The sequence below is a fragment of the Pezoporus occidentalis genome, unplaced genomic scaffold, assembly GCF_034315485.1.
Source record: "Pezoporus occidentalis ecotype Australia unplaced genomic scaffold, CSIRO_AGI_Poc_V1 ctg279, whole genome shotgun sequence".
NCBI classification, from domain to species: domain Eukaryota; kingdom Metazoa; phylum Chordata; class Aves; order Psittaciformes; family Psittacidae; genus Pezoporus; species Pezoporus occidentalis.
In genome coordinates, this window is record NW_026914708.1 from 562,965 (window position 1) to 579,517 (window position 16,553).

The 16,553-nt window shown below is 46.4% G+C and overlaps 1 protein-coding gene across 6 annotated transcripts in view; it reads right to left on the reverse strand.

The window, feature by feature from the left end:
• The window catches only part of LCMT2 (leucine carboxyl methyltransferase 2), a 29,119-nt gene that overhangs the window by 12,391 nt on the left and 175 nt on the right, over nt 1-16,553 (reverse strand). For 4 of the 6 annotated variants that reach the window (XR_009966052.1, XM_062625236.1, XM_062625237.1 and 1 more), the window contains exons 2-10: nt 16,220-16,347; nt 15,193-15,274; nt 14,694-14,874; nt 12,423-12,579; nt 11,781-11,970; nt 11,260-11,367; nt 11,055-11,145; nt 6,839-7,087; nt 5,655-5,885 (exon numbers count right to left, since the gene is read on the reverse strand). Coding sequence is in view for 5 of the 6 variants with exons in the window: in XM_062625236.1 (XP_062481220.1) it covers nt 5,655-5,885; nt 6,839-7,087; nt 11,055-11,145; nt 11,260-11,367; nt 11,781-11,970; nt 12,423-12,579; nt 14,694-14,874; nt 15,193-15,274; nt 16,220-16,347 (1,417 nt within the window). In the remaining variant the exon portion in view is untranslated. The remainder of the gene's footprint in view (nt 1-5,654; nt 5,886-6,838; nt 7,088-11,054; nt 11,146-11,259; nt 11,368-11,780; nt 11,971-12,422; nt 12,580-14,693; nt 14,875-15,192; nt 15,275-16,219; nt 16,348-16,553) is intronic. The other 2 variants (XM_062625239.1, XM_062625240.1) reach the window with 2 other exon arrangements.

The following is a 16,553-nucleotide window of genomic DNA, read 5'->3' on the forward strand; positions in this document are numbered from 1 at the left end:
GGTAAAGAGCTAAGGATCCTGCTCCATAATTAAAATACTATCCTTCAGACAAGAAGTTCTGAAACTTCTTTCTGGTGTGATGAAGCATCAGTAACTTTAGCCATAAATTATTTCAAAGACATTTCTGTGTCTTCCAGAACAGATCACAACCCTAGGCTTCAATTCTACTTACCACTGGGGATTATGCAGTATACAAAATATAAATCATGCAACTGATGCTACGTGGAGTAAGTGGGCTGCACTAATTACACAACAAGCTAGAACAGGAAATCCCAGTTGTGCAGGAATTCTAGAATTCATCATGGACTGGCCCAAGAGCAAAGAGTCTGGAATGTCACCAGAGGAGGAGGTGATGCGTGCTGAAGAGGCCCCACCACATAAGGAACTATCAGAAAGTGAAAAGCAGTATGCCTTGTTTACTGATAGCTCCTGCCATGGTGTGGGAAAGCGTGGGAGATGAAAGGCAGCTGTATGGAGTCCCCAGCAACAAGTTGCAGAAACTGCTGAAGCAGAGGGTGAATCGAGTCAGCTTGCCGAGGTGAAAGCCATCCAGCTGGCCCTGGACATTGCTGAACGAGAAAAGTGGGCAGTACTTTATCTCTACACTGACTCATGGATGGTGGCAAATGCCCCGTGGGGGTGTCACCACACAACACAGAGGGAAACCCATCTGGGCTGCTGCACTGTGACAAGATACTGCTGCCAGGGTGTAGAACCTGGTGGTGAAGGTACATCATGTAGGTGCTCATGTACCCAAGAGTCGGGCCACCGAGGAACACCAGAACAACCAACAAGTGGATAAAGCTGCTAAGATTGAAGTGGCTCAGATGGACTTAGGGTGGACTGTTCTTAGCCCCGTGGCCCCATGACACCTCAGGCTATCAAGGCAGAGATGCAACACACAGATGGGCTCGTGATCGAGGGGCAGACTTAACAATGGACACTATCGCCCAGGTTATTCATGAATGTGAAATGTGCTGCAATTAAGCAAGCCAAGCGGTTAAAACCTCTCTGGTATAAAGGACAATGGCTGAAGTACAAATATGGGGAGGCCTGGCACATTGACTAGATCACACTCCCACCAACCTGCCAAGGCAAGTGCCATGTGCTTACCATGGGGGAAGCAACCACTGGATGGCTGGAAACATATGCTGTGCCCCACGCCACTGTGCCACACTATCCTGGGCCCTGAGAAACAGATTTTGTGGCAACACAGCACTCCAGAGAGAACTGAATCAGACCATGGGACTCATTTCTGGAGTGCACCATTATAGACACGGGGGCCAAAGAGCATGGCATTGAGTGGGTATATCACATCCCCTACCATGCACCTGCCTCTGGGAAAATGGAATGGTACAGTGGATGGTTAAAAACTACACTGAGAGCAATGGGTGGTGGGACTTTCAAACATTGGGATACACATTTACAAAAAGCCACCTGGTCGGTCAACATGAGGTGATCCCCCAACAGGGCTGGCCCAGCCCAGTCAGAACTTTTACATACAGTATATATATATACATATATATGGGGGAGGGGGGCAGATAAAGGTCCTGTGATGCACATTAAGAGTTTGCTGAGGAAGACAGTTTTGCATTATTCCTGCTTCAAGCAAAGGCAAACTCACTTGTGGGATTGCTTTTGCTCAGGGACCCAGATATACTTGGTGGGTAATGCAGGAACATGGGGAAGACCAGTGTGTACCTCAAGGGGATTTAATTTTTTGGGAAAACAGCCAGAGATCTCAACTGTATCCTGTTGCCTGCTATGTAACACTTTTATAGCCCATCAGCTACATGCCCATCCCCACCACTCTGGGCTTTGAAAAGAAGATATGTGCTGTCATGATCATCAGCAGAGAATAAAGTAATGGGAAAAGCCAGCAGCAGCAGAACTGTCCTCAGGTCACCACTGACCGACCCTCACTTCCCTATAGTCATCACCTCAACAAAAAATGAACTTTGATGAAACCAGACAAGCTCAGCAGTGACCTGAGAGTTTGGAGGTGTCAACAGCAGGCAACAATGCAACACTACACACCGTCCCTCCTGCCCCAGAGGCTGTTACAAGACACGGAGCCTGGTATCATGGACTGGATGAATTTAGCAACTTACTCCATGGACTAAGGAAGTATCCCTCTCTCTCTCTCTCTCTCTCTCTGTATATATATATATATATATATAAAAACATGAGAGAAAAGCAGCTCTGTGTAGAAGGACTTGGGGGTGTTGGTCGATGAGAACATGAACACGAGCCAGCAGTGCGCACTCACAGCCCAGAAAGCAACCGTATCCTGGGCTGCATCCAAAGGAGCGTGACCAGCAGGTCAAAGGAGGTGATCCTGCCCCTGTGCTCTGCTCTCGTGAGACCTCACCTGGAGCATTGTGTGCAGTTCTGGTGTCCTCAACATAAAAAGGACATGGAACTGTTGGAACAAGTCCAGAGTTGGTCAGGAGGATGCTCAGGGGACTGGAGCACCTCCTGTATGGAGATAGCCTGAGAAAGTTGGGGCTGTTCAGCCCGGAGAAGAGAAGCTGCATGGAGACCTCAGAGCAGCCTTCCAGTATCTGAAGGGGGTTTATAAGGATGCTGGAGATGGACTCTTCATTAGGGACTGTAGTTATAGGACAAGGGGTAATGGATTAAAACTTACACAGTGGAAGTTTAGATTGTATATAAGGAAGAAGTTCTTTACTGTGAGGGTGATGAGGCACTGGAATGGGTTGCCCATGGAAGCTGTGAATGCTCCATCCCTGGTGATGTTCAAGGCCAAGTTGGACAGAGCCTTGGGCGACATGGTTTAGTGTGAGGTGTCCCTGATCATGGCAGGGGGGTTAGAACTACATGATCTTAAGGTCCTTTCTAACCCTAACTATTCTATAATTCTATGATTCTATGTATATTGAAAAATGTGGGATCGGATCATGATGTGAATGGTATGGAATAAGGGGTGAATAGTGTCCTGGGTTCAGCTCTAGCAGTTATTTTTGTCCTTCTTAGTAGCTGGCGCAGTGCTGTGTTTTTGACTTTAGCATGACCATGAGAACAGTGCTGATAACACCAATGCTTTTAGTTGTTGCTAAGTAATGTTTACTCTGACCAAGGACTTTTCAATCTCATGCTCTGCCAGTGAGGGGGAGCACTGGAAGCCAGAAGAAAGCAGAGACAGGACACCTGACCCAAACTAGCCAAAGAGGTATTCCATACCACAGCACATCATGCTCAGTATAGAAACTGGGGGGGTCACCCAAAAACCCAGGTCACTGCTCGGGTCGGGCTGGGTACTGGTCAGCAGGTGCTGAGCAATTGTATTTGGCATCACTTGTATTTATTGTTTTTTTTTTCCCTTTCCCCCTTTTAGTTTTATATTCACTCTCCTTGTTACTTCCCCTATCATTATTGTTATTGGTGGCAGCAGCAGTTTGTGTCATACCTTTATTACTGGACTGTTCTTATCTGTGGGATAAGACACCTGTGGGAGATACATTTTTTCTATTTTCATCCCCACCCCTCTGGGAGCCAGGAGGGGAAAAGGCAGGGAGTGAGAGAGTGGCTGCATGGCTCCGTGCTCCCCGCTGGGCTTAAACCACAACAATCATATTTCAAGTGTGAAGAGATCTCAAAGCCTCTTTGATTTCTTTTCTACTGGCAGGCTTGGAAAGTGGGCCGATGTGACCCCCATGCAGCTCAACAAGGCCAAGTGCAAGATCCTGCACCTAGTTGGGGGCAATCCCCACTATCAATACAGACTGGAGAATGAATGGGTTGAGAGCAACCATGAAGAGAAAGACTTGGGGATACTGGTAGATGGCAGGGGGATTGGAACTTGATGATCTTAAGGTCCTTTCCAAACCTAACTATTCTATAATTCTATAAATGAGATATGAGTCAGCAACGTGCACTTGCAGACCAGGAAGTCAGAGGGCTGGAGCACCTCTCCTATGGAAAAGTTCTTAAAGAGTTGAAATGGTTTAACCTGGAGAAGGAAGGCTTTAGCTGGACCTTACTGTAGTTTTTAAATACTTAGAGGAGGGTTATAAGACAGACAGAAGAGACTACTTTTTTACTGGGATGTGTAGTGACAGAACAGGGGAGAATGGTTTTAAACCAGAAAAGGAGAGACTGAAAGAAGCTCCTAGGCAGAAGCTCTTCCCTGTGAGGGTGCTGAGGCGCTGGCACAGGGTGCCCAGAGAAGCTGTGGCTCCCCCATCCCTGGCAGTGTTCAAGGCCAGGTTGGACACAGGGGCTTGGAGCAAGCTGCTCCAGTGGAAGGTGTCCCTGCCCGTGGCAGGCGTCTGGAACTGGATGAGCTGCAAGGTCCCTTCCAACCCAAACCTTTCTATGATTCTATGATCTATAAAGGTCTCTTTCAACCCAAACCATCGATCCAATGATTTACATAATGGCAGAACAGTATTCCCCATTCTGGTTTTTGTTCCTTTACTAGTAATTCTGAACATTTGCTTTGCTTTTCCTTTAAGCATCTGTTCATTACAAAACCTCACTCTAGCAGTGCCAGTTACATGCTAAAAAGCCCACCTGCCTACACTCACAGAGGAGCACAGAGGCAAAAAAAGTTTGGGGAACCCAAATAATATCCTGCCTCAGCTATTTCTGCACCCAGCCCAGCCATAATAGGCTTATTTCTTCACGACCAAGAGGAGCACAGAGAGGCAGCAGCAGGTCTGCAGGCTAGAGAACCCCAATCACATGCTTATAAAATGAGACAATCTGCCTGGGCTCCTCCTAGGGCAGTCCCAGAACTCTCAGCCCCACTGAGACCTATTGAAATGAGTGAATAGGAACAACTCTCTGGAGCACCTTTGAGGGGGGAACTTCAAAGGGGCATGAGACACATTACAAGATGCAGGGGAAAAGCACTTGGTGTTTGCATAAGACTTATTACAGGATGCTGAGGAGAGGAACCAGAGGCAGGAAAAGGGATGGATTTAGATTATTTGGTGAGGGTTAAAGGAAAACAGAGGGTTTCTGGGCTGTGAGCGCACACTGCCAGTTTATGTTAAGTTTCTCATCAACCAACACTCCAAGACCTTCTCCGCAAGGCTGATCTGAATAAATAAGTGTCATTATCACATGGTATCTGTCGTGTAGGTTATGTAACAAATCTGTGTATTAATCCATGTATTAATAGCACCGATAACTGAAATCCTGTTCAATTGTTGAATAAATTAACATGCTCAGTTCAGGAAAGAGCTGAGACTGCTCAGCCTTTCCTTTTTGACAGATTTGGTAAAGCCTCTCACAAATACTTTCTGGCTTGACAAACAAGAAAAGGCACAAGACCTGGGTACATACAATAAGAAAAATATAATCAAATGAAGCCTAAGTTCTTTAAGTCTGGGAAAAAATAAAAAAAAAAATCACCACCTGAACAAATCTTTACATAATTGGATTCTCTAAAGGGGTGATGAATTAACAAGATTGCACTCTTTCCAAAATGTTCAGAAAAAGATACTGTTTCAGACAAGGGAATACAATGCATAAACATTAACATCATAGCCTATACTACATGACTAAAAAGTAAGGCTGTATCCTGACAATTGGCCTTTTAGACCTCACTTTCTGAACAGGACTGTCCCATTTATTCTGGAATTTATATACTTCTGCATGCCTGCAGCCATTTCCATGTTTTTTACCTTTAAACATCACTTCAGTTGTGCTGTGCCTCCAACGCAAAGCAGCTGGCTCAGCAGCAGGCTGCAGACTTATAAGTTTCACTGTAATGTCACCTGGGTCCAAGGCATTACAGGTTTCATGGAACTTCAGCAACAACATTCCCAAGCCTGTGCTCGATGGGGATGTTCGTCCTCCTACCACCAGGGCCAGACTGTTGGAGACACATGACACAGTATGGAACAGCCGCTCATCTGCAGAAATACAAAACATTACAGTTCACACACATTATTCTCCCATTAAATTTATAGAATTTTAGAGTCACTTAAGTTGGAAAAGACCCTCAAGATCATCAAATCCAACCATAAACATAACACTGCCAAGTTTACCACTACACCATGTCCATACCACCACTACACTATGTCCAAAAACACCCCGTCTACACATCTTTTAAGTATCTCCAGGGATGGTGACTCCACCACTGCCTTGGGCAGCCTGTTCCAATGCTCAACAACCCTCCCAAGGAAGAAATTATTCCTAATCTCATCTAAACCACTCCTGGGGCAGCCTGAGGCAGTTTCCTCTCTCCCTTGCTCCCCAGGAGCAGAGCCCAGACCCCTCCTGGCTCCATCCTCCTGTCAGGCAGTTGTAGGCAGCAATCAGGTCCCCCCTGAGCTTTCTCTTCTCCAGACTGAACCCCCCAGGTCCCTCAGCCCTTCCCCATCACACTTGGGCTCCAGGCCCTGCACCAGCTCCGCTGCCCTTCTCTGGCCCCACTCCAGCACCTCAATGTCTCTTTTGGAGTGAGGGGCCCAGAACTGAACTCAGGATTTGAGGTGCAGCCTCACCAGTGCCCAGTGCAGGGGCACAATCCCTGCCCTGGCCCTGCTGCCGCAGTGGTGCTGATCCAGGCCAGGATGCTGGGGGCTTCCTGGCTGCCTGGACACAAGCTGCTCATGTTCAGCTTCATCAACCAGCACCCCCAGGTCCTTTTGCATGAAGAACTTTCCAGCCACTCTTCCCCAAGCCTGGAGGGTTCCATGAGGCTGTTGTGGCCCAAGCGCAGGACCTGACACTTAGTATTCAGAACCTTCAGATCTCTTTGACTGACAGCATAATTGTACCATGACATTAGGTTTCCACTAGACACAATTCATTGCCACACAAAAACATCTTCCTTACACTTGACACCAGCATGAGAACTCACCCCATCTTTTATCAGTATTTTCATTCTTCACACAGCCAGCTTTCCAGCAGCCTGCATGTTTTATTAGCACATGAAAATTCCTCATCCGGCAGTGCTGTCCATCCGCCTCCCCAAAGCCTCCAGTGGTGAGGATCACATCGCGTTTTAGAAGAACAGAGTGGTGACCGTAACGTCTCAGCCCAGAAGTGTCAGAGCGCATCGCACGCACTGCAGGGACACTCCCAGCCATCCCAACAGCACCACGGGGAACTGTAAGCCAGAGAGAACCAAAGAACTCAGCACAAACAAGAACCAAGGACTACATTTTAAATGAGAGATTAAGCAAATCTTCAGCTTTTCAAGAAGAAAAGATTGTGAAGCAACTTGACAGAGCACAGAGAATCTGACTTGCCCTAGAAATCAAGCTGTAATGGTTTAAACAGCCATTCTGCCAACTTGCAACCTCTGCTGACTGCTCCCTCAACTCCTGACACAGTTCTGAGACTACTTTAATGTGGTGGAGTAATACTTACTAAGAGACTGCAGTGTCCTGAACTGCTGTAGCAAGACAGAAGTCACTGTAACACCATCAAAAATAATACCTTCCTAATGAAGACAATATTTGGTTATTTAAAAAGCAAAAACCAGCAGAAACAGGGCCTGGAAGCTGGATTTCAAAGTTTCTTGCTAGATTTTGATCCTACCTTCACAAAAGCATTGAAATAAAGTCCTAAAGCATGACAAATAATCTCTGTTAATTCCAGTGGTCCTATTATATGAGAGTATTTTCAGTTGTCTAAATATCTTCTCCCTAAGTCCTCTACCACTTAGTATGAAACAAGATCACATCAGAGGACTCTAGCACACCTATGCATTATCCTAATTGTTTTTTTTTTAATCAGTTTCTTTGTTTTAAACAAGAGTCTTATCCTCATGCTGTAAGAGATGATGATGTGGAGGAGAAGCAGCTCTCAGTCTACTTTTTGTATGCCATACCCAGGAAGATCGTACCAAATGTTGTTTAGTACAAGACCCTACTTTCTACTGTTTGATGACTGCATCTCCTTGGGCTCACGTCTTCTTATAGATGCATCTTTTTAAGACTGAGGGGTTTCCATTTTAGAAAATATATTTCCCATGCTCTGTTTTGAAGAAACAGGACTTGCAACTCTCTTAAACAGGGACCTAAATCTACTTGAGAGGATCGCTTGGGGCAGAGACCAGCATTTGAGACCAACCTTTTCCCATTCCCAATAAAAAATGTCTAAGCAAGGATAATTTATTTGACTTTGAAGGCTCTTGCTATCAGTTGTGAATCCAACAGTGACAGTAACAGCAAGACTCTCTTCATGTCTCTAACGAATGAAGTGCCTTCACTGTATTAATGTCAGTTAAGCAAACGTCAGATATTATTTTTTCTTTTTAACTTACGGATAGATCCTACACATTCAGAAACCTTTAAGGTTTTCACATCAGGACCAGTGACAATCACACAATATACTTAACCACATGAATATTCACTTATTTTTGATTTCACTACATGTTTTCAAATATAATCAAGACATAACACAATGAATTCAGTGGCCCTGTTGGCTTAAGGAATGCCATTTGCGCTATCCCTAGAACCCAGATTTCAACTTTCAGTTGCAGTTAGAACTACTTGTGGTGCTATACTGTGAACAAGACTAGTCTCAAGAGAGCAGACTTTGGCCTCTTCAGGAACCCGCTTAGTAAGGTTCCATGGGATATAGCCCTAGAGGGCAGGGGGGCTCAAGACTGTTGGTTGATATTCAAGGATCACCTGCTACAAGCTCAGGAGTGTTGCGCCCCAACCAGAAGGAAGTGCAGCAGGAGTGCCAGGAGACCTCCTTGGATGGATAAGGAGCTGCTGAGGAAACTTCAAAGGGAAAAAGAGGCTTATAAAAGGTGAAAGCAAGGACAGGTGGCCTGGGAAGAATACAGGGATGTTGCCTGGGAAGCTAGGGACCAGGGTTAGGAAAACTAAGGCCCAGTTAGAATTAAACTTGGCTAGGGATGTGAAAGATAACAGGAAGGGATCCTATAATTACATTGCAAATAAAAGACAGACTACAGAAAATGTGGGCCCTCTCCGGAAGCTATCAGGAGAACTGGCTACCTGGATTTGGAGAAGACTGAGGTTCTGAATGACTTCTTCGACTCAGTCTTCGCTGGCAAATGCTCTGACTACACCACCCAAGATTTGGAAAGCAGACGCAGGGACTGTGAGAATGAGGTCCACTGTAGGAGAGGATCTGGTTCAAGACCATCTTAAGAACCTGAATGTGCACAAATCCATGGGACCTGATGAAATCCACCCGTGGGTCCTGAAAGAGCTGGCAAATGAAGTTGCTAAGCCACTGGCCATCGTATTTGAGAAATCCTGGCAGTCAGGTGAAGTTCCCGGACTGGAAAAAGTGAAACATAACCCCCATTTTCGAGAAACAGAAAATGGATGAGCCAGGGAACTACAGACCAGTCAGTCTCACCTCTGTGCCTGGCAGGATCGTGGAACAGATTCTCCTGGAAGGCATGCCAAGGCACATGAAAATCAACAAGGTGCTTGGTGACAGCCAGCATGGCTTCACTAAGGGGAAATCCTGCCTCACCAATTTGGTGGCCTCCTGCGATGGGGCTACAGAACTGATGGACAGGGATAGAGCAGCTGATGTCATCTACCTGGACTTGTGTAAAGCGTTTGACACTGTCCCACACGACACCCTTGTCTCTAAATTGGAGCGACATCAATTTGATGGATGGACCACTTGGTGGATAAAGAACTGGCTGGATGGCTGCACACAAAGAGTTGTGGTCAATGGCTCAATGTCCAGCTGGAGACCAGTAATGAGTGGTGTCCCTCAGGGATCGGTGTTGGGACCGGTCTTGTTCAACATCTTTGTCAGTGGCATGGACAGTGGGATTGAGTGCACCCTCAGCAAGTTTGCTGATGACACCAAGCTGTGTGGTTCGGTTGATACGCTGGAGGGAAGGAATGCCATCCATAGGGACCTCAACACACTTGTGAGGTGGGCTGATGCCAACCTCATGAAGTTAAACCATGCCAAGTGCAAGGTCCTACACCTGGGTCGGAGCAATCCCAGGCACAGCTACAGGTTGGGCAGAGAAGAGATTCAGAGCAGCCCAAGGAGAAGGACCTGGGGGTGTTGGTCGATGAGAACATGAACTGGCTTCAGTGTGTGCTCGCAGCCCAGAAAGCAACCGTATCCTGGGCTGCATCCAAAGGAGCGTGACCAGCAGGTCCAAGGAGGTGATCCTGGCCCTCTGCTCTGCTCTCGTGGGACCTCACCTGGAGCATTGTGTGCAGTTCTGGTGTCCTCAACATAAAAAGGACATGGAACTGCTGGAACAAGGCCAGAGGAAGCCACGAGGATGATCAGGGGCTGAAGACAGGCTGAGAAAGCTGGGGCTGTTCAGCCTGGAGAAGAGAAGCTGCGTGGAGACCTCAGAGCAGCCTTCCAGTATCTGAAGGGGGCCTATAGGGATGCTGGAGATGGACTCTCCATTAGAGACTGCAGTGACAGGACAAGGGGCAACAGGTTCAAACTTAAACAGGGAAAGTTTAGATTGGATATAAGGAAGAAGTTCTTTACTGTGAGGGTGGTGAGGCACTGGAATGGGTTGCCCAGGGAAGTTTTGAATCCTCCATTCCTGGCAGTGTTCAAGGCCAGGCTGGACGAGGCCTTGGGTGATATGGTTTAGTGGGAGGCGGCCCTGCCCATGGCAGGGGGTTGGAACTGGATGACCTTAAGGTCCTTTCCAACCCTAACTATTCTATGATTTTAAGTAAAATGTAACAACCTTTTGGGAGCTGAAAGGACAGAATGGCTCAGAGAGCCATGTATGGAGGCAAGTGGGAATACATTGAAAACAGAGAGTCTGTGGGATCCCAACGTAGGAGGAGGAGCATGGTAGACTGGCATTGCAATCATGCACTGGAAGGCCCCATGTATAAACAGAAGGAAGAGCTGTTCAGACTGGAAGGTTCAATAATCTGGAAGAATGAAACTGGTCAGAATCACCAGCATCAGGACATTGCCCTGGCCTCACTATGGGCAGCAGAATCACTGTTAGAAAGATGAAGAAAGCTACTCAGGTGATGCATCTGAGCAGTTCCTTCCAGGGTTTTACTGTCTCCTAAAACCCCTCAAGGAAGTCTGAACGAGATGAAGGAATACTACAAAAACTAGTGGGTATGTACCTGTCATACTGGGTAACAGCGGAGTCCAGGAAGGTTCCATCCCCTTTGATGCAGCCAGGACAAAGTAATGAGAACATTTCAGATGCCATTCCTGTAGTAAGCCAAAAGGAAAAAACAAAACCAATCTCCCTCAAAAATCTGAAGAGCAAGCAGTAGGAAGGAGCTGCTAGCCAGGTCACTCGTGTTCAGAATAAAGGAGGGTTACCTCATATTCATCAAAAGGCTCCAGAGTCTGCACTCTTTGCTGCTCATCTTCTGGAGTACAACAGGTGAAAAACTCATTCATATCCATGACACTGCACTCAGTCCAGCCCTGAAACAGAAATCCCCCAAAATGATTACCTCAGAAGGATAGACTCACTTCCCACAAGAAAATTAAGACCCTAAATTAAACAGCTGCATAAACCACAAGCTGTCTAGCTGGAACAACAGCAGCCCAGAATCTGGTGAGGATAGGTCTCTTACCTGTAAAGCTCTTAGAAACTTAATTTGTTGTATCAAAAGTCTTAGAGGAACTCATCCTGCCTTAATACCATACAGAAAGGAGGCTGCAAGTTGGTTGGAAGGACCTTCAAACGACTAGTCATGCTAATAGAAAAGGCAGTGTGCCAGCCCTGGCCCTGTTGGTTTCAACCCATAACTGACACAGCTGATGACTTCCCAAATTATTTCATGTGACAATCTTTCCCAGGTGCTTCACGTGTGCCCATAGCTGTAGGTACTCACCTTTGCCAAGAAGCGCTTCTGCTGTGCCTCGCAATCAGGGTACTGTGCCACAGAATGAAGTGTAGAGTTCAGCTGGTTGAAATGCTGCTGCATGACACGTCCAAAGGGGTCCTCTGGGTGCATCTGCTCATACAGCAGAAAGCACGCCTGAGAGAAATGCTCTGCTGCCCACTGAATCAGGGCATCAGACCTGTCAGGCAGATTGTACATCAGAAATCAAACAATTGAGGGCCCACTTATCAATGGCAGATGCAGTTTATCTTCCTGCAACACCATAAAGCAGGCTATTAAGGCATCCTAACAGAGGCAATACACAAGACAGAATCCTGAGCTGGGGACTTATGAACATCTCCCTCATCTATGCAGAGAACTCAGGGGATAAGAAAATAAAAAAAACTCAAAAATCACTCATTCAGGGTTTCTCTTCCTTTTTTTTTTTCACCTCCATTTTAGTATGTCATGCGGACTCTGATTACCCCATCACAATCATGATAGAAGGAGCTGCTCAACACTGCCACAGAATTCCTGAGGCTAGTTACAAGACAGGAGTTCTTATAACAGGACAGCCCCAGGTGACATACATACAAAGAAGCTTACTCTTCTCATTTCACCACCTAGCTAACAGGGGAAATCTCAACTGACCTGCTATTTTCCATGTAGGTGAGCACCACCTCTGCTATGAAGAGGGTGGTGATTTCAGTGTCCAATCCTGCTTCCTCCAGGGCTCTCTCCAGCTGAGACAGCTCTGATAAATCCACTCCCAGTAATTTATAATCCTTTCCAGAAAAGGTAATGACTCCTTGGAGATAAAAATGGTACAATCTCACTGCAGTGCGGATGCCATACTGAGACCAAAAGGGACACACAGGAAAATCAACCCCACAGGCAATCGCTCACAAGGCTGTGCCCATAAACTCAGTTTCTTTGGGACATGTACAAGAAAATCCCCATCACTAAATGAACCATAATGGGATAGTGCCAAGAAGTGATCCATTAAATGCAGATCAAAAACTCCATTATTCCTAATGCAAATTAACCTGCAGATTTTGCACAGAATTATCACACTTACTATAAAAGAACTTTATCATATTTACTTTAACAATATTTTTATAGAACCACTATCAAATCTGAAGGACTCTTATTTACAGACTTTTCAGTTTAGGCAAAGGAAGTACCATTGCTTTGACAGGGTTCAAATGGTTTGCCTCACAACCATAAAACCAGCCCCAAACTTTTGGAGGTTGGTTGGTTTGCTTGTTTTTTAAATAGATTCCAAGTCTGTAAATGGCACTGAATCCTGACACAGCACATGCTGGTGCTCTGCAAACACTGGGGGGAGTCTCACACACCTCCATTCTTAGAAATTAGTCCAAATACATACTTTGCAAGCATCATCCTTGCGCCCTGTACTCCATGAGAATATCATAAGCTATAGCTGCTGACCTGTTTCGACCAAATCATAAACAAAGCAAACTGTAAAGTACCTTCAGAAATCACCTACTCTTGTACCAGTGCAATCCAACAAGGCTGCCAATATTAAACATGTGAATGGATTCAAGAGGAAACTGAACCATCTCATGGAAGAGCTCACTAAGATGTGTCCAACTGCTCATGGGAGGCAGATATTTGTGCTCTGCACCTATCTCTGTACCTGTCTTCAATGGGCATTTCAACTGACTATTACAGTCACACAGCAACTTACATTTGTTCTTACTGAATTTCATTCCACATTTGAGAAATCATTTCTCCTGGGTTCAGGACACCATTTACGTACTTTATCAAAATCCTACTCTCATCTACCCATTTCCTGTTGGTTTATTGCATTTTCAACTTCTATAGCATATCATCTAGAACACAAATGGAAACCTTGAAGGAAATCAGATGCAGCAGAAACCCTCTGTGAACCCCATACTTTACATTCCCTCATGTTGCCACTGAACTGCCCCATAGTACTTAACCAGCATAAGAATCCTTTCAGTTCTGCTTATATTCTATAGTAGTTTTATAAGGCTTGTCTTTTTTCCTCCATTGGAAAGAGAAAAAAAGAAGAGTCAGGTAACACAACAACTCATGTTTTATTACAGTCAAGACACCCAAGAGTCCTCTCTTCTCTCCTACCCATGAAGTCCATAAATCACAGCATAATTTCGGACAAAATGGCCCTTTGAACATCATCTAATCCGACTCCTCGCTCACAGCAGAATTACCTGTAGCAGGTTGCTCAAGGCTTTCTCCAGTCAACTATCTATCTCCAAGGCTGGAGATTTCACCACCTTTATGGGCACTCTATCCCTGCTTTTAACTACTTGCATGGCAGCAGGAGAGGGGAGGAAACAACAAAAAACATGCAACACTTCCATTATATGTAACTGGATCTTCCTTTGTTGCAACTTGCAACCACTGCCCATCGACTGCTTCCTGCCTCCAGGATAATCTGGCTCCATCTTGTCTACACTTTCCTGTTAGGTAGCTGAAGACTGCAGCAAGACTCACCTCCCTCTCAACCTCCTCTTCCTAAGGCTGAACAAATCCAGTTCTCTCAGCCTCCCCTCCTGCGATATGTGCTCCACCACTTAATCATTCTCATGACCTCTCACTGGACATGCTGCAGTTTTCCACTGCCTTTGTACCACAGAGCCCAAAGCTGGACACAGCACTTCAGAAACTGTATCAGAAAGAAACTGAACTCATTTTGATATCTGCTCCTGGCCAATCCCTCTGGCAGCTGCACATCTTGCTGCCTCCCAGCACTACAAACAATTCATTAGGTACAAAGTTTTTCAGAAAATGAACATCTTTTCACAGGAACTCTGTAGTTCCTCTATCATAATATCTCGCTTTTTAAAGGCTGAAACTGTTTGCTTCTTCTAAACACTTAGTACCTACAAAAGCTTCCTTCTATAAATATCATACCTAATCCTTCCCCTTCACTGCTTCCCACCAATGCCGACAATTCTTCCATTCTTTTGATCAGAGCAGCTTTCTGGCGTGCCACATTTGGGAAATCCACCTCATATACCATAGTGCGATGCAGAAGACCCATGTCCTTCAAACGGAAGTATAACGAGTCAAAGCCAGCACCTAAAGACAAGATCTACAGAGAAGGCATCATAAAAAGTTATATCCTGACCATCCAGGTGTGAAAAGCATTCAATAACATCACTTGCAGAGTGACAAAATCAGGCAAGTTCCTGCAAGAAGTAGAAGAAATGTTTGTAGGTATTGCCCCCTCCCAGATAGGTCTGTCAAAGCAACAAAGGCCAGGCACAGTAGTGTCAGGCAGACTGTCTGTGCTCTTGTGGGAAAGGGTCACAACAAATGCACCAAGAAGCTACTTCTGTGGCAAGATGCCAGAAAGACTAGTCAAGCACACAGCAGAAACTGCCAGTACACCCAGACAAGAGAAATGCACCTGTGTCCTAGGGTGGCTTTGGGTCTTCAGCAGGAAGTCTTGAACACAGTGATCTACAGCACGGGCACGGATGTAATAACCCCTGTGGAATGAAATTCAGCTGTAATCAGGAATGCTGCTTCTCCAGCACTGGCACCCCCCACTTTACAAAACTCTTTTTTTCCCCTCTCTTGCTTTCTACACACTGAGTTTACATTTATAGCCATGCACTGGGAGATGTCTGATGAGTTTGTCCATCTAGCATTTGTTAATAAATACAGATTTCCAGCACTCACTAAGGGCTTTATGCAACAAGACTATGGATAACCCTTACGTGGGTAGCCAATAACCAAGTTCCTGCCCCAAATCAGATGCCATAACAATATGAAATTAACTCCTGACCTGATGACCACACTCATCTTCACAGGCCTGCAAGCTCTGCTTCAACACACCTCAAATGAAACTCCTTTAGTGATTCACAGTCATTCTGACTGCATTAAGCTATTAGCCTCTTCTTATGTAAACTCCACTTCCACATCAGCACAGAACCCTTTAACCACATTAAAATATTCATGCAAAGCTCCAGAGAAGAGCTACTGGTCAGACACCACCGATTCAAAAGATAATACTGCTGTCCTGAGCCACCTTAGTGAAGTTGTATCGTTCTTGAGCAAAAGACTAACACGCTAACCTTTGTGGTACATTCATTTTCAAATCATGTCTACAGCACTTTCCAGCAGCAGCGAAGACTGGAGCTAGGAACCAGTCCGGTGACATGTTTTTCTCCAGACAAAGCTTCCAGTTTTCACTCCTAAGCCGTGTAAAATGCTACCAACAGTCTGCAGAGATTACACCAAGAGATGCACTCCACGCGCTGCCGCTCACTATGCCCGTGTCCCCAAACATACTTTAAAAAGCTGTGCCTTGACCAGAACTGACACCGCGAGAGCCTGGGGGACCAGCGGATCCTTTCTGCCGCCTGTGAGCCGGCCATGGCCCCCTGCAAAGGCACCCGGGCCCGGCCGCCGGAGAAGCCCCCGCTGCTCACCGGTGGACAAGCGGGGCTCGCCGCCGCCCCCGCCGCCCCACCAGGAGCCGCAGGAACCGATCCTGGATGTAGCCCCGCGCCGCCGCTGAGCATTTGCTGACGGCGCTGCTGCCGCTGGTGCCCTGGACCTGCCGGGACAAGGACACGGCGCTGGCGTAAGGTCCCGGCACTTCCGACCGACACCGCAGGCCCAGAAGCGCCCGGGCCTGGCAGGGCCAGGCAGCACCGAGGGGACTCCGAGAGCAGGGTGAGGAGAAGGAAGGGCCGTCCCCGCCGGCGCCGCCGAACGCTGCTCACGTCCCAGCTTCCCCCCGACCCCCAAACCGAGCCCGAG